Source organism: Heloderma suspectum, chromosome 6 (assembly GCF_057233095.1).
Source record: "Heloderma suspectum isolate Gila_16-S chromosome 6, 16-S_ref, whole genome shotgun sequence".
Taxonomy (NCBI): Eukaryota; Metazoa; Chordata; class Lepidosauria; order Squamata; family Helodermatidae; genus Heloderma; species Heloderma suspectum.
Window position 1 is genome coordinate 19,039,885 of NC_139463.1, and position 21,678 is coordinate 19,061,562.

Consider the following 21,678-nt stretch of genomic DNA (forward strand, 5'->3'; position numbering starts at 1 on the left):
TGCTCTCTGGTGCCTTGAAAATTCATCAGACTCTGCTCCTAACCCACAAAATCCCACCAGGATCCACCTCCTGGCCTGTCAAAAACTCAGACCCCCCCCCCCCGGCACTATCCACTGGCAACCTGTCTGCCACATATCCCAAAGGAGAGAACACAGAGGCCCTAAAAGGCACCTCTCCTTTTAGAAATGAAACACTGGGAAGGTGATTATTCATTTTAGCATGGGAGTCCCAAGGAAGAATAGAAGTTTTGAAAAAAAGTGGGCTCCCAGATTGGTCAGTTCATGTATTTAACATTTGAGAACATGTCAGACCACTGGTCAATCTATCCAAGTAGGGTCTCCTCTGAGTGCCAGGAATTATCCAAGGTCTCAGGTGGAGGTCCTTTTTCCAGCTCTGCTATCTGGGATCCTTTAATTGGAAACACTAGAGACTATTGGGCATGATGGCTAATTTTCCCATCAGCCCTAGCCACCATGAACAATGGTCAGGAACTATGGGGGGGATAGTCCCAAACATCTGGAAGGTACCAGGTCACCTATCCTGGTCTATGCACTGACTGGGAGCAGGTTGGAGAAGGCTATAGTTCAGTATGCAAAGTTTGTGCTCTGTTGTTGAGCTATGGGCCCTTCCATTAAGCTTCCCAAAAGTGCATTTTCTTGAAAGGATGACATCTACAATTCAGCCTCATAGCCTTTGAAGAAGTTGCCTCGATCAGGTGATCTCACCCTTACCTGAATTCTTGAGCGGGGTGGTGGAGAGAGAGAGAGAGCACTGTTGAATTAGAACATGGCAAATATATGGGTACATGTGCCAGTTTGAATCCCTCCCTCTGCTCTTGAGATGTGCGATCTAGGTCTTAGCTGCCAGTATCTCCACTGATGGAAATTTCTCTAGGAGCTCTTACATAATCCCAGAGGCTGTTTTCAGCCCATAGCTCAGCTTTGGAAATTAATGAACTTGAATGATCCTATTACATTTTTAAGGGTTGTCAGTAAAGAAGGAATTGTTGAGCAATCGGCAGACTGAGGAATTTTAGAGAGTGCAGTGTAAGTCTTCTTTGTAAAAACAAAAAACAAAACCATCCCCTTTGAACCTCTGCACTTACAGAGGGACTCAGATCTTCAGCTGGCAGAAAAGCCATAAATCTGGATGGAGCTGCCCTAGTTGACACTTTTGGCTTCTGATGAAATGATCACTAGAAAGGCAAGAATGAAGAATTCTGATGCTTGCTAGGCATGGGGCATCATACCAGGATTATGAGGAAGAAGAAAAGGTAGATGTTTAAGTGCTTAGGTCAGCCTTCCCCAACTTGGTAGCCTCCAGATATGTTGGGCTGCAACTCCCAGTGATGTCCAACATATCTGGAGGACACTAGGTTGGGGAAAGCTGACTTAGGCCATCTGCATCCTGTAATGGAAGGCTCTATGCATCAATCAAATGCAACGTGGTCGGTAAAAGAAGCCTGAGTTTGAAAGCCACCAGGTATAATGGAGGTTTGTTCTGTCTGTCAAGGTTGGAGGAGTTTACTGTTAAATAGCAAAATGCCCACCTTTGTGATAGGAACAAAGGACCCTGCCTTATGCAAAGTCAGAATTTTTGTCCATTTAGACCAGTGATTGTCTACACCTGGTGCCCTCCCAAAGTCTTGGGCTACAAGTCCCATAATCCCTGACCAGCATGGACAATGGTCAGGGATTATGGGGGTTGCAGTCCCAAACAGCTGGAGGGCAACATGTTGCCTGCCCCAGTTCAACACAATGACTGGCAGCAACACCCCAGGGTCATAGGCAAAGGACTATCAGGTCACCTGCTACCCACTCTTGTTAACTGGGGATGCTGGGGAATGAATCTTGTCCCTTCTGCATGCAAAGCATGTGCTTTAACGCTGAGCTTTGGTCCCCCTCTCCTGAAGGCCTGGAGCACTGGATGCAGCAGAAGTAATCCTTGACAGCAGTGTGTAGACCTCAGTGTCTGGAGCCAACCTCCAGACTGGTATCCCAGACTGTTAATTCCCCACCACCACCCCTAGGATTCAATGGAAGCCATGAAGAACGAAGTCTGCTCCACTCTGGCTTTGCTCTGCCTCTCCAACTGCATGGCCTTGCCATGAGTTCTGTTTCTTAGTCATGCTAGAGGGTAGTAAGCAGGTGGAACCCAGGAACTGTGACATGGGTGATGGTGAAAGGAAGGAAGGAAGGTGTTAGAATACAGTTCTTCCTGAAGTCAGGAACGATATGAACTTTCAAAAGGAGGCTGTGCAGAGGGGTGAAGAAGGGAGCAAGTGTCGGAGGGGTTGGGAGGGGCACAGGTCAGGCTGTGTGAACCTTGTCTTCCTCAGAAGCCGAAAGTCCTGCTGTCAATCATGTTGAAACCTTAACTGATGTTATTTGCATTCACATGTGTAGGCACTGGAAGACATGACCTAATAGTTTGACCTGGAAGCTGGCAGTATGACATCACTGGCTGATTCTGCACATTTGTTTTTCTCGAGATAGTTCATGAGAGCCATCCATATGGAAACTTCCTGGGCTCCTAGTTGGGTGTTGCAGGGTTCAACCAGGCGAGGAGTGTGAGTAGTAGTCTAGGGGAAGGAAGTTTTGCCAGGAAGTTCCCATGGCAACAGTAGGAAGCCCATCAGAAATGCTGTTCTGGATCACACCAAGCTCTATCAGTCTAATGTTCTGTATTCAGCAGCAGCTAATCAAGGCCGACCCTACCATTAGGCAGAGTGAGGCAGCCACTTCAGGCAGGTGATTCGAGGTGTTTTACTGCCAATGAGTGAGAGAGCTGCTTGTTGGACTCTCTCCCTCAGTTACCAATATAACTTGGTTTGCTTTGAGTACTACGCACCTTGACACTTGTGTGTGTGTGTGTGTTGGTGTGCGCAGAGGAGGCCATTTGTGGCCAACAGCATGACTCTGGAAGCTCAAAGACGGAGCATGAAATTGATGGCCGTCTTGTAGCTTGATCCCAGCAACTGGAACTCCAAAAGTACATATTGCCTCTGAACATGAAAGCCTCTGTCTTGTCATTTGTTCCCAATCAGGTATACCAAGGGTGTTGAACCTCAGGCCTGGGAGCCCAATCCAGCCCTCTGGGGTTCCCTTTCCACAACCCTAGGTGGTTCCCGCTCCCCTACAGTTTAGTGGCTTCTAGCTTTTGCCTGGTATCTTTCCCATATTAAAAGGTGGAAATGCCTCTCCTAAGGCAGCAGGAGCTGTAAACTTAAATATTTTGATATATTTGGTGTTTTGGCTCCACTCCTGTTACCTTCAGCTCCACCTCCTTTGCTTTTGGCCCCGCCCGCCACTGGAATGCAGCCCCTGAGAGCTTCTCTGAATTGAATTTGGCCCTTGGTCTGAAAGAGGTTCGACATGCCTGATCTACACAGATGAGCACAGGTTTGGCATAGGCTGAATCCCTGGGGATGTGTAGAGAGCAGAGACGAGATGCATGGTGCAAATACGTGTCACCTCCAAAAATAATTCCTACATGGGCTCACTCAGATAAGTTCCACTGAGAACTCGGATTGAATGAGCAGGGTCCTGCCGCTGAGTTTGTGCAAACCTTTGAGGCACGTGGGTTGCTTCCTCGGGCTGAACATCCCCTGCAGCAGCTATGTAGACATCCAGGGGAGCTATCCAGCCTGACGCTGCTGCAAAAGCAGCAGGTGACTGAATGCACCAAAATGGTCCATTCAGTCCCATTTCCTGCTGTTAGTTTTCCTGACTGGCATGAAGTTTCCTTCATCTGTATGAAGGGATGGGTTAACTAGTGCAGGTGCCTTGATCCACATTAAGGAGCTTCCTTAATCTGGAAATGTCTTTATTTTATTATTTATTTTATTTACCATTACATTTATTTCCTGTCTTTTTTCCTCTTGTAAGCCATTCAAGGCAGCTTACATGGTCCTCCTCCTCTCCATTTTATCTTCACAACAACCCTGTGAGGTAGGTTAGGCTGAGAGTCAGTGGCTGGCCCAAAGTCACCCAGTAAGCTTCATGGCTGAGTGGGGACTAGAACCCGGATCTCCCGAGTCTCAGTCCAATACCCTAACTGCTACACCACACTGGCTCTTTAATCTATGAGGGAGTGACTCCACCATCAGTTGGATGTTAACTTCATTTTATTCTCCTCCTACAGGTAAACTTGGAGGCCAGGATTCCTTTGAGAGCATAGAGAGCTACGACAGCTGTGACCGGCTGACACAGTCCTGGAGCAGTCAGTCATCCTTCCAGAGCCTCCAACGTGTCCCTTCTTATGATAGCTTTGACTCCGAGGACTACCCAGTTGCGCTGCCCAACCACAAGCCCAAAGGCACCTTCAAGGACTATGTTCGAGACCGAGCTGACATGAACAAGGACAAACCTGTCATTCCTGCTGCTGCCCTGGCTGGCTACACAGGTAAGGCACAGGGGAAAAAAATCCAGCATTCAAAGTACAGTTTGTTTTTGAAACTATGAATATAGCAGTTGTCGTTAATCAAACTTAACATGTTTGTGCTGCTTCCGAGCTCTTAAGGGCACTTCACATATATTGTATTAGTAATACTTACAAACAGTCATGTAAGGTAGGTGACTGTTGTTCTCCCCATCTTGCAGACAGAAGGAGGGCTTGACTAGTGATGTATGGGAATGTTGTTTTTGCTCACAAAACATGTGAGCATGCACCAGTTGAAGCTCCGAGCATGAGCACGGGCACATGTCCCCTGAAAGTAGTCATAAATTGTTGAATACGTGCTCACGTTTATCTTGCTCCCAATTCCCAGTTCAATTTGTACACATTTCCTCCATAGACTGGATCAGCCCCACTTTAGTCTATGGAGGAAATTTGCACACATTTGGGGAAACGTGTGCAAATATCAACCTGATTGCTACTAGATTTGCGCAAGTTTCCCATTTGTGCAGAGCTAGCGGGGGTCACAAAGGAGAACAGGAATCAGGCATGAGACAACCGGCAAGACGATATTCAGCAAATCTTGGAGATCTCAAACATTGCTCGTTCGCCCATCCTTTGGCTTGAGGGCTCAGCAAGAGTGACTCACTTTAGGCTACCTAGTGAGTTCAAGGCTCAAGTGGGATTTGAACTTGGGCCTTCTTGGCTCATGTCTTTAAATTCATCAATATACTGCATTAGCTGCAGGGGTGGTGGTGGGAGTGCATGCACAAAGACACCTGCATATGGATGTGTGCACATAACTGAGTATCATGTGAAAGTGATAAAACCCGGTGATCTACAGCTTGAAAACACTAAATTAAAACCATTTCAGGTTTGAAATAGATCAGATATTATTTCTTGTAGTTATTTCAGACTCTGGTTTGAACTTGATACTGCAGATTCCAGTATGTGTCCAGATAAGCATGCATCTGAATTTGAATGAGGTGCATGAAAGCATCATCTTTTCTTTCAGCTGAAAAGAGAAACTAATCATTTGTATGCATCCATAAAGTGGCAAAAGCCTGAGGCGTTCGAAATTCACACTCTGAAGATGGGATAAGAGGCCTTTTATCCATCTCTTGCTTAAGGGTATTGTTGCTTACCACACACACACCTCCTTCCCCAGGCTTGTGCCCTCCAGATCAAATCTTTCGTCAGCCTTAGGTAGCACAGTTGAGGAAGGCTGATTGAGATAGATGGATGGATGGATGGATGGATGGATGCTTGAACATTAAATCGTGTAGCTAAGTATGCTACTTGAGAAAGACAGTTTGGTGCATTGGGCAGAATGTCAAACTTGGACTGGGGAAACCTGGGTTCAACCCCAGCTGTGGAGCTCAGTTTTGGGCCACTTGCCCTCTTCAGCTTAGCCTACTTCACAAAGTGTGGGACCTTTCTTGCAAAGTAAGATGAAGCAGAGACAGCAGAACACAGCTGTAAAATATTCGTGTCCCTAGTTGCTCAGATTGGTGTTTATTTATATTCAGGATTGCTCTGACCCCCATAATCCATCTTCCCTTTCCCCCCAGGGGAAAGGTCAGAAATGTACAGATAAATGTGGTACAGCCCTGCTTGAGTGCTCTATGTCAGTCTTTCCCAACCTGGTAGTCCAAAACATCTGGAGGGAACAACTCCCATGGCCAATGGTCAGCGGTCAAGGGTAACGGATGTTGTGGTCCAGAACAGCTGGAGGGCACCGGGTTGGGGAAACTTGAAACCACGAATTAAAACCATTGCATATTTGAAATAGATAAGATGTAATTTATTCTAGTTATTTCAGACATTGATTTAAAATTGATAGTGCAGATTCCAGGATGTGTCCAGATATGCACACATCTGAATTAGTACGTGGTTTGGGTGCACATGATCCCACAACTCACTCTCATCTTTATCACATTGACTTTCAGAAAAAGCATTTATCCAGGCCCAATGAGTTAAAGCAGGCCTGGGGACATTGGAGGCTGGTGGCAGCTCTGATGCCAGCGGGGCGGTGAATCTGCTCCAGGTTTCAGTTAGAACCGGTCAGAACTGTAAAGGAGCTGTGCATGGGAGGGACAGATTGCTCTTGTCAGACGTCTGAATTTACTGCTGGCTTTTGAAATGAGTCCGAAGGACGCATGTTGCCAACCCCTGAGCTAAAGAATACTCTAACCATCTTACTCCCATTTTTCCTCATTGGTAGCAGCTGTAGTCTAAATGGGCCAGGTGACATGCCAGGAGAGAACTGCATGTTTAACAACAGAATGTGATGTTCTTTCCCCCCTTGCATAGCTTCTCATGGGGCGGGTAATTTTACGTGTGTGGTGGGTGGGAGATAATTTTAGGAGCTATATACAAAAGGAAGTGGTTAGCTGCTTTAGCTTTGAGCTATGAAGAGTGCTTGAGATCTGTGGAGGCAGTAAGAGTGGGCGAGGATCAGAAAGTGGGGTATTGGGATTGAGACTGCAGTTTGGTGGGAGTGGGGTGATATGAGCCAATGGAGAAGAAATCCTTGAAATGTTGCAAGCTGCTTCAGATTCCAGGATAAGGCAGGATGTAAGTTCACATCTGCCTGGTGTTGAAATCTATCTTTGCTTGATATATATTGTCAGGAGTTGCTGGGCGGCTTATAGAATCATAGAATCATAGAATAGTAGGGTTGGAAGGGGCCTACAAGGCCATCGAGCCCAACCCCCTGCTCAATGCAGGAATCCAAGTCAGAGCATCCCTGACAAATGGCTGTCCAGCCTCGTCTTGAAGGCCTCCAGTGTGGGAGAGCCCACCACCTCCCCAGGTAATTGGTTCCATTGCCGTATTGCTCTGACACTCAGGAAGTTTTTCCTGATGTTCAGTCGGAATCTGGCTTCCTGTAACTTGAGCCCATTATTCCGTGTCCTGCACTCTGGGATGATCAAGAAGAGATCCTGGCCTTCTTCTCTGTGACAACCTTTTAAGTACTTGAAGAGTGCTATCATATCTCCCCTCAGTCTTCTCTTCTCAAGGCTAAACATGCCCAGTTCTTTCAGTCTCTCTTCATAGGGCTTTGTTTCCAGTCCCCTGATCATCTTTGTTGCCCTCCTTTGAACCCTCTCCAGCTTGTCTGCATCCTTCTTAAAGTGTGGTGCCCAGAACTGGACACAGTACTCCAGATGAGGCCTAACCAGTGCTGAGTAGAGGGGAACTAGTACTTCCCGGGATTTGGAAGCGATGCTTCTATGAATGCAGCCCAAAATAGCATTTGCCTTTTTTGCAGCCACATCACATTGTTGGCTCATATTCAGCTTGTGATCGACAACAATTCCAAGATCCTTCTCGCTCGTAGTGTGGTTGAGCCACGTATCCCCCATCTTGTAACTGTGCATTTGGTTTCTTTTTCCTAGGTGCAGAACTTGGCATTTGTCCCTATTAAATGCCATTCTGTTGTTTTCTGCCCAGCACTCCAGTCTATCCAGATCACTTTGAATTTTGTTTCTGTCTTCCAAAGTATTAGCTATCCCTCCCAATTTTGTGTCATCTGCAAATTTGATCAGCATTCCCTGCACCTCCTCCTCCAAGTCATTAATAAAAATATTGAAGAGCACTGGGCCCAGGACTGAGCCCTGCGGTACCCCACTCGTTACCTCTCCCCAGCTTGAGAAGGTCCCACTGATAAGCACTCTTTGAGTCCGATTCTGTAGCCAACTGTGGATCCACATGATCGTTGTTTCATCTAGCCCACTTCGAGCTAGTTTGCTCATCAGGATATCATGGGGCACTTTGTCGAAAGCTTTGCTGAAGTCGAGGTATATGATGTCTACAGCATTCCCACGGTCTACAAGGGAGGTGACTTGATCAAAAAAACCAGGTACTCATGGTCAGTGGTACATTTTGAAGTGCAGACACTCATCATGGCAGTCTCCATAGCCACGCCTCCAACAAGAGTACAAAACTTCAGGCAGCTGTGTTGATCCATATCAGACCGCGTGGTTGGTAAAGCTAGTGGGTCTTAATTGCCCATTTAAGACCAAGTCACCCCAAAATACTTTACATTACAACACATAACAGTATATTGTTCCTGGAAAATCCATTTTCCCCTAGCCACTGAGAGGACTGCAGCTAAACTCAGAAGGAACAGATAATTCGGGGGGGGGGGGGGGGCAGATGACATCGGCATCCCTGCTAATAAAAAAATTCCGGTGCTATGTACACATGAATAGGGATGTCCGGATTTTGTGAAATCCTTCCCATGTGTGTTTCATGGATTGTGCATTGTCATTTGTTCTGGCATCCGTTCGCAGAGGGATTTGATTTTCCCCCCTATTATGTGGAAAAATACGCAAATAACTCCATAAGAGGGTTCACAACAATTTCCATAATTTATGTTAGTATGTACCATTTAGCATATTGTCCTCCATTCCATTCAACTTTTCCCGTGTATATTTACCAGTCTCAGCAGAAACTTGAGTATTTTCCTATGAATAAATTTGCATAAATTTTGGGGAAATGGACAAAAAAAAAAAAAAGATCGGAAAGTCGACAGAGTCCATGGGCCCGAGGGGGCTGGTCTACAGTGGATTCCGCAGGCTGGTTTCTTAGAAATCCGAACTCATTTAGTCTGTCTCAAATTTCTCCAGCATCCATACCTGCAAACCTTTCCTGTGTTGCACCACTGCTATCTGGACAGCTGCACCAAGCAGTCCGCCACTAGGGCTATATGTTGGAGCATTTCTCTTGGTAGTAAAGGATTCCCGAGTACAGGTATGGCTCCACCCATCTTGGCCAACCATATGCTGTCCTCACCAAGAAGACTATAAGGGCTTCCTGTACAGGCTGGGACTTTGCCTGGGCAGTGATAGTCTTTATCTGGCTCTCGGAGGTATCTCAGGTTTTGACTCCTAGGTCTTGAGTCCTCGTTTCACAGCTCCCCCACTCCACCCTGCTCCCTACCTTGAGTTCTGCGTCTTGGCTTGATTTCTGGGCTGCTGGTCTCCAGTTCCTATCTCTCCCTTGATGAGAGGGAGAGATAGGAACCATCTATGATTCCTATCTCCCCCTAGATGGCCATCTATGATTCCTATCTCCCCCTTGATTACCATCTATGATGCCTCTCTCCCACTTGATGGCCATCTATGATTCAGGTCCAACAAGAAAGATGAGTAGGATATCCTGCCTTTCTGCCTGACGAGACCTCCAAGAACCTTGACACAGAATTTTTAGAAAATATTTCAGATAAGAAGGCAACAGTGACTGGAAAAAGTACTGGAGCATAACCAGTATCAAAGCTGGTAGTTTGAGAACTGGTGTAAGTGTAGTGGTTATGGGTGGAAGCTGTGTGTCAGGAGGTTCTGGCTTCAAATGGCATCCAGTATGAATTCACTAGGTGGACTTAGGCAAGCTGTTATACTCTTAACCTGAATTCCCTCACCTCCCTTCCCTCTAATATGGAGGTGATGATCATAATACTGGCCTGCCTTACAGGGCTATTGTGGAAAATGACCAACATGATATTATGTGAAGCACTTTGAAAATATAAAATGTGTTAGAGAGATGCTAACTTAATAGTTGAGCATCTTCCAAATTACGGTGAATGAAAAACTCACTGTCTCTGTGTGTGTGTGTGTTTGTTTGAAATATTTCTAGGCTGCCTTTCAGGGCAGGAGTCCTCCCAAGGTAGCTTACAAGAATAAAATGCATATAATAAGAACCAACACAGTAATACAACAACAAACATTCATAGAAACAACAAACACCAGCATAAAACATCTGGCCCAGTCAGTACTAAAAACCTACAACACAATTGCAGCTACAGTCCAGAACAGTCCAATAAAACATAATCAGAGGAAGGCCAGAGTAAACAAGTAAGTCTTCAGGACCCTCCTGAAAGCCTGCAGTGATGGGGCTTGATGGACCCCTGATGGCAACCCATTCCAGAGGTGTTGGGCCACTGCAGAAAAGGCCCAGTCTTGTGTACCTGCCCACCTAACTGCCTTCAAAGGTTGTCAAGTGAGAAGGGCCTCCATTGTTGATCTTAAAGTGCAGGCAGGCAGCCTGATGTGGGTAAAGGCAGTCCTTCAAGAAATGTGGTCCCAAACTCTTTATCTCTGCAATAAATGAAGAAACAGAAAAACAGCAGCCTGGTTATGCTGATCTTGCATTGTTGATGGTTTGGCTAGCAAGGAGGGTGTTTGTGTGTGTGTTTTCATTACCAGAGTGGCATAGCCCTCTGATGATATCTACCTCCTAGCTGAGAAGGTGATGTGTTTTGGCGGAAGCCCCACTTGGCTTTTGATGTCTTCTCAAGCTGGTGACAAACAGGCAGCCTTTTCAAGTTCCATTATCTGCTCCCACATCTTGACCTAATTTCACAAGTTGCCATGGCTGCTCAGAAACATTGCTGCAATTTCTCTCTCTCTTTCTCTCACTTCTGGAGCAAGAATGTTCGCTGCACGAGAGTTCACAAAACTTCACAGTTTCTGACCAATTGCCACACTCAGGTGGTCTTAACAGCTCCAACAGCTGAAACACGCTAATCTGATGATGAGTCATGCTGATTAGTCTGGAGGAGTGGAGGTGGGGAAAGGGGGTGACAACAACAACTTCCAAACACAGTTGTCTCTTCAGTGCTTCTTAGCTAGGGATGAGTAGAACATAAGAAGAGACCTGCTGGATCAGACCAAGGGTCCATCTAGTCCAGCATTCCATTCACACAGTGGCCAACCAGCTGCTTGTGGGAAACCTGCAAGAAGGAATAAGGCAGCTGGTGTGAAAGAGTTTTGTTGCTAGAGGATGAGGAACACATAATGGAGGACAGGAGCTGACTATGATCTCGCTCACAGTTGTAGAGGTGGGAATCAAACTTGCCTTTACAAGTATAGGAGAACTGCCCTAGATTGGAATAAACATCTAGTCCAGCCTTCTGCTTCCAATCACACAGCCAGCCAGATAGTTTTGGATACCCATAATCCCTGGAAATTTGCTCCATCTTGGATTAAAACCTGAGATTGAGAACAAATTCTGGCTTCCCCTCTGCCCACCAGCCCTCATGGCCTCTGAAAGGTTCCCTTCCAGCCTCTACCCTGTCCCCCTAACACTCTCCCTCTTCACATACTTGGCAGTGGGAGTGGCAGCAGGGGTGCATGGGATAGGGGGAAGATTTCTCACCTTCCCTTCCTCCTTCATAGTTCTGTAGGCCTTGTGTCCTAATGTGCTGATATCCAGCACATCAAGGTGATGAAAAAGGAGGGAAGGAAGGGGGAAAGCCCTCTCTTGTCCTCTCCTTTTTCCTCTCCCTGCACACTCCTGTTGCTGCTCCTGCGTCTGTTGCTTGCAAGATCAGGAAAGAGGGGAAGGGAGGGAGAGCTTCCAGGGATCTCAAGAGTGGGGATGGGTGGGCCTTTTTTTCTGAGTTTGGAGCACAGGGCTTGGCTCAGAGAAATGATCCAAGGTTTTCCCATTTATTTTATATGCGAACATCTCTGTGGCCGAGGGATTTGCCATGAACTCTCTTGGTATCGTGTCCTCCTCAAATCCCCCTCCAAAACCTTTCGGTTAAGTTAATTTGCTTTTAAGTTAATAGAGCCACCCTTCTGCCCATTTGAGGCCCAGAACTGGAACCTGCTGTTATTCAAAAACAGACTCTAGGCCTTCACTACAGTATTTGCAATGGTCAGTTTCCTGTTTGGGTCAAGCTAGGTTTTCCTGAGCTGCCATCAGCTCATACCATTTAAAATATGAATTAAGAGGCCTGCCAGTCAACATGGTAAATAGTCATTTGTTGTTGTTCAGTCGTTCAGTTGTGTCCGACTCTTCGTGACTCCATGTACCATAGCACGCCAGGCCTTCCTGTCCTCCACTCTCTCCCGGAGTGTGCTCAAGTTCATATTCATTGTATCGGTGATGCTATCTAGCCATCTCATCCTCTGCTGTCCCCTTCTCCTTTTACCTTCAATCTTTCCCAGAATCAGGGTCTTTTCCAGTGACTGTTCTCTTCTCATTAGGTGGCCAAAATATTTGAGTTTCAGCTTCAGTTTCTGTCCTTCCAATGAGCAGTCAGGGTTGATTTCCTTTAGGATGGACTGATCTGACCTCCTTGCAGTCCAGGGGACTCGTAAGAGTCTTCTCCAGCACCACATTTTGAAAGCATCAATTCTTCTGCGCTCAGCCTTCCTTATAGTCCAGCTCTCACAGCCATACGTTACTACTGGGAAAACCATAGCTTTGATTAGACGGACTTTGTCTATAGTGTCATTAAAAAAAGCAAAATTGTTCAGGGGAGTGGCATAGTGGGCACTGTGCTACAGAAGCTGCATGGTACGTGGGCAACAGGCTGAAACTTATGTGCAATGAATAAGCGATCCTTAAGGGCTGCAGTATGGAGATGGTAGAAATCTACTGCTATCAGCCGACTTCTAATTCCTAAGTAGTTTTGGCATGATTTTGTTTTGTTTCCCCTGCCCCCATACCCCAGCATGGGGACTGGTTGACTGAATGTCCGGATTCAGAACAGATGCATGGAAAGATCACAACTCACTATCTCTTAGACCAACCTAAGTGGCATTAAATTTTCCAGGAAGTTGTGAACAGCAGTTACCCTCTCACCTATTTGAACCTGTCCTTTGTACAATATAAGTGATTGCTTTGAACTTACTGATAGGGTTGCTTTTACCCATAGACTGCAAAGAATGATGTGCATTTTAAGTCATGCTTACTGTTTCCAGCATGGGGTTGTCTTTAATTGGATGAAAAAAGCCTAAAGGTGTGTCCTTGAATTGCTTCAGTAACTCGAGTGCCACCTGCTAGACACTTGCAAATTAGAACAAAATTAGCTCTTCACATTCATGGTTGGCCAGTGTTGCAATTTATTTATTTTTTTAAAGGCTGTGGTTTTACCATTCAGTCCTGCCACTTAGAGAAAATTGTAACAAGTGTTGTATTATAAATTAGACAATTACAGTGTTGGTCTTTTATCCTGTGTAGCCATCAGAATAGCTAAATCATAACATAAGGCTGGGGACTCCCAATACCCCCACCCCAATTTCAATATAACCTCCCGAAAAGGTTCTCTCCAAACTGGTACCCTCCAGATGTGTGGCACTGCAACTCCCATAATTGTCATCTAGCATGGTCAATGCTGGCTGAACATTATGGGCATTTCAGTCCAACACATCTAGGGGGCACTGGTTGGGGAAGGCAGCTCTAGGGTATAATGCTTTCTGAGTCATCTTGATACTTTGAAAAAGGCTTCAAATCTTTGGCTCTGATCTCCCACAAATTCTAAACAGATGTGGATACAATTCGGAGCCATCTCTTTTTGGGTACATCCAAATGGTGCACCAGTCCCCATTCAGTTCATGGCATTTCTCACTGCAGAGAGGGGATAAGCCACTATCAGATGTGCTGCTTGCATGTCTTGCTTCCCATTTTCAAAGCAAGCGAAAATCTGACTTCTTGCTTGGGGGATTCTGCCTGCTGATTTTCCTGTTTCTGCATGAGTGTGCTAAAATTAAAGCCTAGAAAGCTGTTTTGCAAAGGTAGCCTTAGGGGAAAAACATTCTTACCCCTCCCCCAAAAAAGGTGGGAGTAGGTTGAGCTGTGGTCAGGCACTCAGTGCATGCGTGGAGGGAAGTGATTGGGGTTGGATATCCTGGCTTCGAACACTGAGCCAATCAGGTTCCCTGGAAAATGGAGTGTCCCAGGTCACGCATTTGGATAAATGCACATCTGCTAAATCCGGGGAGCCGAACCTCAGTATAAACCTGGTCTGCCTGGGATTCCAGTCCAGCCATCTGGGATTCCATAGATGGCCACACTCCCTTCTCATGGCCCCAACTCCTTTCCCCTGACCACCGATTATTTGGTTTTTGTACGCTCCCCTCACCCCATTCTAAAAGGTTGAAATGCCTCTCCTAAGGGTTAGTTACTGGCAGTAGGAGTTTTAAGCTAAAATATGGTCCTATTTTTGGTCCAGCCCTCTTTTGCCTTCAGCTCCACCCAGTACTGGAATGTGGCCTCCCAAGGATTTCTCCAAAACAGAATTTGTCTCTCGAGCTGAAAGTGGTTCAATACCCCTGGGCTAAAGTCACAGGGAATCTTTGACTGTGCCCTCCACACATTACTTTGTACTCATAAGAATACCGAAACAGGGATTTAAAGAAACAGGGATGGAATGAGTCAATTAAAGAACAAGAATAGGAGATAACAGATGGGCTAGTATTTATTTCGAAATAGACTAGTCACCTGTCATGAGCAAAAATTGCCTCCGTTTGGCCAGCTACAGAAGCTTTTGTAAATTATTTCAAAGGTTTTTTTCTTCTTTCCAGCCACTAATGTGCAATAAATTACTAACATGTAGGTATGTCTGGGTAGGCAGGCTACTAATTGACTTATTTATTCTCTACATAATAGATTCAGACCCTCCGGTCAATCCTCATTGCAAATGATTTAACATGAGACAGTATTGCCTGGTATTTTGTCACATTGGAACCACAAACCATATCGTGCAAAGCAGAAGTGAATTGCTCTCAGTTTTATAACTGCATGCTTTGCAGGCAAGCACCATTGGCCGTATGAATTAAAAAAAAGAGCATGATGAGGTCAAATAAAACCCAAGTGAACAAACAAAACTTTCCCTAAACCAGATGTACAGAAGAGCTGCATTTTAGGTATGTAGTTACTCTGTAGAGTTAAATCGGTCAGTATGGTATGGTTGAGATTGTTGCATCCTGATGCATATTGCAGGCACAGGGCAATTACAGCTACCAGTCTCTCTCCCTCCCTCCCTCCCTCCCTCCCTCCCTCTCTCATATATGTATGTATGTATGCACCTAGCTGGTGCAGAGCCAAATTCAGCAGGTTACTGGGAGATCCTGGAGGAATTTGGTAGATCATGGGCAGAGCCTGGAAGAATTGGACAGGTCATGGGTGGAGCTTGGCAGAATCTGGAGTTGACTATCTTGTTAAATACCACTTACATGTATGTACAGTAGACACATTGCCCACCTCACTCAGAAATGTAACTCCTAGGAGACCCCAAGAGGGACCTGAGTCCTGAAGAATGACAGCACAAGCAACTCACTGTCTCAGCATTTTAACAACGCATTGCCAAAAGGCAATACAATAAAATAAGAAGGGTCAGTGATTGACCAGGGACAGGCAGCACAAAATAGGGCAGCTTTCCCCCACCTGGTGCCCTCCAGATGTGTTGAACTACAACTCCCAACATCCCCATTGGCCATGTTGGTTAGGATTGGTAAGTGTTGTAGTCCAACACATCTGGAAGGCACCAGGTTGGGAATAGCTGAAAGGTGGGGATGTCCATGGTAAACAGGACAGTGAGAGTGACTGGAAGGGTGTCTATGGTAGTGTGCTGGTTTCATCCCCTCCCCCCCCGCCCCCAACCAGGGACTTTCCTTAAACAGGGTTCCCACTGTAGTCACCATTTCATAATCCATTTGACGAGTCATATTTTCCTGGTGATGCTAGAGAATTCCTAATGTGTGACGCTCCCCAATGGCCACTGTTGAAGGGCTCTCTTCACTACGATGGAAGCGAGACAAGGGAGGTCATTGTAAGTTGCACTGAGCATGTGAGCCCCCTCTGACTGGCTCTATTCTTAGTCTGTGCTCCTTCTCCAGGACAAAGTTCGACAGACAGCAGTCAAGGGGCAGCCCGGAACTTTCTCCCTCTTCCTCGTGGGTGGAGGCGCTCCATTCTTGCAGGCCTTGCCCAAAATTGAATGGGCATGATGGATTCTGCTGTGGTCTGAGGCTGAAAGGCTCCAGATTAGTTTCAAAGGGCCCATGGCATTGAGGTTTTCATCACAAAAGGCAACTTGTTATCTGTACCCTGAACTCCAGTGTCGTACGGTTCCTTTGCTTTTAACGTATAGAATCTGTTTCTCCAAAAGCACTGTAAAGTGCATGTTCATCCAGAACCTGAGAGTTTCCATCGATTGATTGCATTTCTATGCTGCTTGTTAGCCAAAGCTCTCTAGGCAGGTCACAAAACAAAACCTAAAACCATAAAATGCAATAACATAGTAAAACGTTATATTAAAAACTTAAGTTCAAAATAGAATAAATCCAGGTTAAAAACCATCCTGCAGCGCAAAGGTCTAAAAATATACTAACATAATTTTTAAAAGGTTTGGGAAAATAAAAAAGTCATCATCATAGAAATTAATAATGAAGGATCATTGCAGACTCCATATACTATTATCAGGAGGGGCCGTAGCTCTGTAGTAGAGCACCTGCTTTGCATGTAGAAAGTCCCAGGTTCGATCCCTGGAAAAAGACCTGCCTGAAACCCTGGAGAGCCACTGTAGTCACTGGAGAGCCAATGTGGTGTAGTGGCAAGAGTGTTGGACTAAGAGCTGGGAGATTGGGGTTCTAGTCCCCACTCAGCCATGGAAGCTCACTGGGTGACTTTGGGCCAGTCACACACTCTCAGCCCAACCCACCTCACAGGGTTGTTGTTGTGAGGATAAAACGGAGAGGAGGAGGATAATGTAAGCCGCCTTGGGTTCCTTGCAAGAGGAAAAAAGGCGGGGTATAAATGCAATAAATAAATAAAATAGTGCCCACAATACTGGGCTACATGGACCAAATGGTCAGACTCAGTATAAGGCAGCTTCCTATTTCCCACTCGCCACCCCTGCAATGAGGCATTCGCACATGCACATTCATTCACCTTCACAAGTTACAAAAAGATCCCCTGGTCAGACTGCCTCTGCCCCTGTGGCATGGAACAGATAGAAACTACAGAGCACGTTTTGCTGTGGTGTATATTTTATAGAGATATTCGTGCCGCACTCATCTCCCCACTGATGAATCGCTTTCCGGGACGTACAGGACAACAATATGTCTACATATTGTTGTCTGACACTAATTCGACATTTACGTATAGTGTCGCCAAATTTTTTGCAGCCATGATAGTAGGGTTGGCGGAGAATTTCTCCACGGAACTTCGGGGGGCCGAGCGCCAACGTGTTCGGCCCCCCGAATAAGTTTCGGGGAGAAATTCTCCGCACCCCCCCCCCCCGGGACGGGACTTACCTTTGGCGAATGTCCCTCCCGGTGGCGGGTCCAGCTGGCGGTTCGGCGGGTGTTCGTCCGGGGTGGGAGCGGCAGCCGGTCTTTCGACCGGCTGCCGCCGCCACCATTCCAATAACAGAAAAAAAAAAAACGCCCCCGTGATAGGCTACGTGATGATTAACGTAGCCTATCACGGCTAGATTTGCAAAGTCAGCCGTGATAGGCTACGTAAATCGTCACGTAGCCTATCACGGGTGACTTTAAAAAAAAAAGCGTGTACGGATAATGGCGGCCCCCATAGGGAGCCGCCATTCCCATTCCTTATTTGGTCTCTGTAGTCTACGTAAATCTTTACGTAGACTACGGCGAAAATAAGGGCAACGCTATTTGCATTGCCCTTATTTTCGCAGTAGTCTACGTAAAGATTTACGTAGACTACAGCGACCAAATAAGGAATGGCGGCTCCCTATGGGGGCCGCCATTAGCATACGCGCTTTTTTTTTAAAGTCACCCGTGATAGGCTACGTGACGATTAATATAGCCTATCACGGCTGACTTTGCAGATCTAGCCGTGATAGGCTACGATAATCATCACGTAGCCTATCACGGGGGCGTTTAAAAAAAAAACAAAAAACTTTTGAGTTCGCGGCCGGACGAGGCGAGGCGCCTCCTCCCCGGCCTGAATTTCGGCTTTGAGGACAAGCTTTGAGGACAAGTAAGTGACTTTCGTCCATCCCTACATGATAGGTGTTCGAAGAAGGATGCTGAGGGTGCTCGGACTTACCTAGTTGGATGAAAGACAAAGTCTGGAGAGTAATGCCATTCACCCAATATGGCTGATATGCATTACATTAGTACTACACTGTGTTGAAGTGTCTATTAATTTGATTGGGGATATATGGCAGATAAGTTTAATGTAGTTCCTTTTTTGAGCTGGTCTTTGACTGTAATAAAGTTTTATTCTATTCTACCTTCACAAGTGAATTTGCTCTGTTTTATATTTGCTCTGTTTTATATTGGTATGTTGCTTAGAGAATTGTATTTTATAAAGCAACTAACAAATATAATAAAGAAATCGATGGTAACATGCTTTTTACAAAGAACATCAAAGGGGATTGAGTTGTGTGAGTTCTTTTACACACAATTCTCTCCCTTTTGTGTTGTTTTTACCAGTGCTATTTCAGTTGTTGTCCTGGTGAGTTCACTTGTTTTCTGGAATGGCTTTTCCTTGGAGCAAGAGACCGGTCTGGTCCCATTCATCCTCAGCTAATCCTGGAGGTTTCAGCTTCCATTCATCTGGTGCAAGACTGAATGAACAGAGAGCAAAAGCTTAGCCGGCAACGCTTGTCAAACCTTGATTGCAATGAATAGAAATCCAGAAACTTTTAAGGAAGCATAGTTAACATTGTGCTGAAGCATGTAGTAACTAGGTTCCCTTAGGCCTGGCAAGTTATGGTGCAAATAGACAACACTGCATCTTCAGAGTTGCTAGCCAACCTCAGTCGCCAGTGTGTGACCTCTGCGGTGAAGGTCTTTTAAGGCTTGTCTTCAGAACTGTGTGCTCTGTTTGACTTAAAGCTGCGTGGAAATGGGAGGATTTTGCCGATGTTATCTGTGTTGCCTGTTGAACGTTGATGGCTGAATTCAGGCTCCCCACAGGCATTGGCAACTTAATTAGCTTATTAATCGGGTTCTACGCAGCTCCTCCACAGGCCTCTTAAGGACTGCAGGGGGTTTTCTCCTAGGCCAAGGGGAGTCTGGGGGCTGGGTTACACTTAAAGACACAGTACATAGTTAATTCACCATGTCTAAAAGCAGCATATTTTTACATAGTTGCAGTTGGTTTTATTTTTGTTAAGTTCTCAACATTCCATACAAATGTTGCACCTTTGCAGGACTCTTTTTAGACAAAGTTTAGTGGTAAATTAGAAATGTCTGCTGCTGCTGTTGTTGATGCTGGTGTTATTAGCAAGTTCAATTTCTACAACCCGTTTAATGTGACAGGTGACTTAAAAATTCTTAGCTCATTATAGGTAGGAATGTCACTAATTCCTACTTTAGCGATGGAGAATTTAGGTGAAGAATCGTAGAATAATAGGGTTGGAAGGGGCCTACAAGACCATCGAGTCCATCCCCCTCCTCAGTGCAGGAAGCCTGATTCCCAGGCGGTCTCCCAACCAAGTACTGACCAGGGCTGACCCTGCTTAGCTTCTGAGATCAGTACATCTTGCCACAGTGGGGAAGAGTTTATGACCTTTATCCTGGAGGAAGGAGCAAATACTAAGAACAGAGTCAGCCATAGGGAGATCAGATTCTAAATGCCATCCACAAACTTTCAATAAATCCATGGTTAAAACGAGCTGGAATATCCAGCATTGGAACCTAAGATCTTTTTATACTGGCATCCACTCCCAAAGTGTTCCTCAAAGCTGTGGAAGAACACACAATTGTTGTTGCTTTTTTTTTGGAATTGCTGAGCACATCCAATCTTTTTGTGGATTACTCCACATCTCAGAACCTCAGCTCATGAGAATTTGGAACACATTTCTGGCCAGCTACGCCATACTGGTTTAGATGCAGCCCACTTGGCCGCAAAAAACTTGGCAGGAGGAAACTGTCATTGAAGAGCCATTGTGAGGTTTACATTAAATAAAAGTGTGTGGGTGCTTGTATAGTGGAGATGAATGACAAATAATACACTGTATCTGACAACCAGGAGAGGAAACCACTGTGTATTTTTTTTAGAGAGAGAATGTCAGGAGAAGGTACAGACCTATTCTGAGTGCTGTTGACTGAGCCGGGGAGGGGAGAGGCCTTTTAAGGTATCTGTCAAACACAGACAACTACAGTTCACACAGGTGACAAAACTGTAGGCTGTCTGTATGTGTAAGGGAAGGACAGACTGTAAAAGGTGGGCATTGCTGACGTTGAGTCCTGGGAGGTGGGGTGGGGGGATATTTAAAGCACAAGGCAAGTTAAACAGAGATGTGAAATACACAGTCTTGGTTCCCCCTCCCAGCCACCCACAACACAGGCTTCTTACATTAATAGCCACTGAGTTGACTCACTGGCTCCAAGGTTTCATTCTTGGTGAAATTGTGTAGCTTGTTCCTGCATCAACACGCCCTGGAAGGGAGCCAAATAATTTTCATACCTGCCTCCTTCTTTATCACATCTCAGTAAACACAGCCAGGGAACAAAAAGTCAAGGTCAGGGGAGGCAGCAGGCAAGACGCGGGGGCAGGAGTGTGCTGGAGGTCAAGTTGTGGCCAAGAACTTTTGGCAGGTGGGAGGGAATGAGGCTGTCATGTCAGGGGAAAAACTCCTCCTTCCGCGCAGATGCCAAAATATAATCCTGTTTAGCTAACCAGGGACTAGGGTTTAAAATTTGCTTATGAAACATCCCGTTGATATTCAGCAGCGATAGCTACCTGCAACATCTGACTCCTCCATTGCCTTTGGGGCCAAACTAGAATGTGTAAGAGACATGCCGTATGACATGATACCATCACACTTCGCATGGCCCCACCTCTCAGCTCATGCATCAGCTGGAGATGCATAGTGCAATGATGATATGACATGTAACATTGCTTGTTTCTCATGTAACATCTAGTTTGGCCCGCAGTTGTTGCCATGTAACAGAATACCTGCCTTTATTAATAGCTGTGGTATATAGAGGCTGCCCCCAATGCTTAAACCAGAACACAGTCCTCTAAAAGCTTTCAAGCGGGTGTGAGGAACCTCTGTCAGCTTGTCGGCTTCATTCCATTTCAGAGAAGCCCTCAGGGGCTTCATTCCAGTGGTGTGTGGGGCAGAAGGCAAAAGAGGTGGGGCCAAATATCTACATATCTTCGCTTAAAGCTCTTACTGTCAGTAAGTAAAACTTAGGAGAAGCATTTCCACCTTTTAGAATGGGGAAAAAAACTGCACAAGAGCTGGGAAACCACCAAAGATTGGTGATTGGGCATGGGCCAGGGGAAGGGGGCATGGCCTTCCAGGACCCCCCAGAGGGCCAGATTCAGCCCCCCCCCAGAGGGCCAGATTCAGCCCTTAGGCCTGAGGTTTTGCACCCCTCCTTTGGGGGTTCATGGTGCCCCTACCCCAGTCTTCTGTGAAGGCACTGTGTTAAAAAACAACAATATTTGTTAAGGAGCATGGCAGAGGTTCTGCGATACTCTCAGGGCCATGCTGGGACCTCTCAGGGTGCCTTCTAGGGCCAATATCAGAGGTTACCATTATCAGACACTAGCTG

General features: G+C 45.9%; 1 protein-coding gene across 1 annotated transcript in view; it reads left to right on the top strand.

Annotated features, from left to right (window-relative positions):
- ETS1 (ETS proto-oncogene 1, transcription factor) overlaps positions 1 to 21,678 on the top strand; it is an 84,831-nt gene that overhangs the window by 54,920 nt on the left and 8,233 nt on the right. The window contains exon 6 of the mRNA XM_084803703.1: positions 4,145 to 4,405. Coding sequence (XP_084659829.1) covers positions 4,145 to 4,405 — 261 coding nt within the window. The remainder of the gene's footprint in view (positions 1 to 4,144; positions 4,406 to 21,678) is intronic.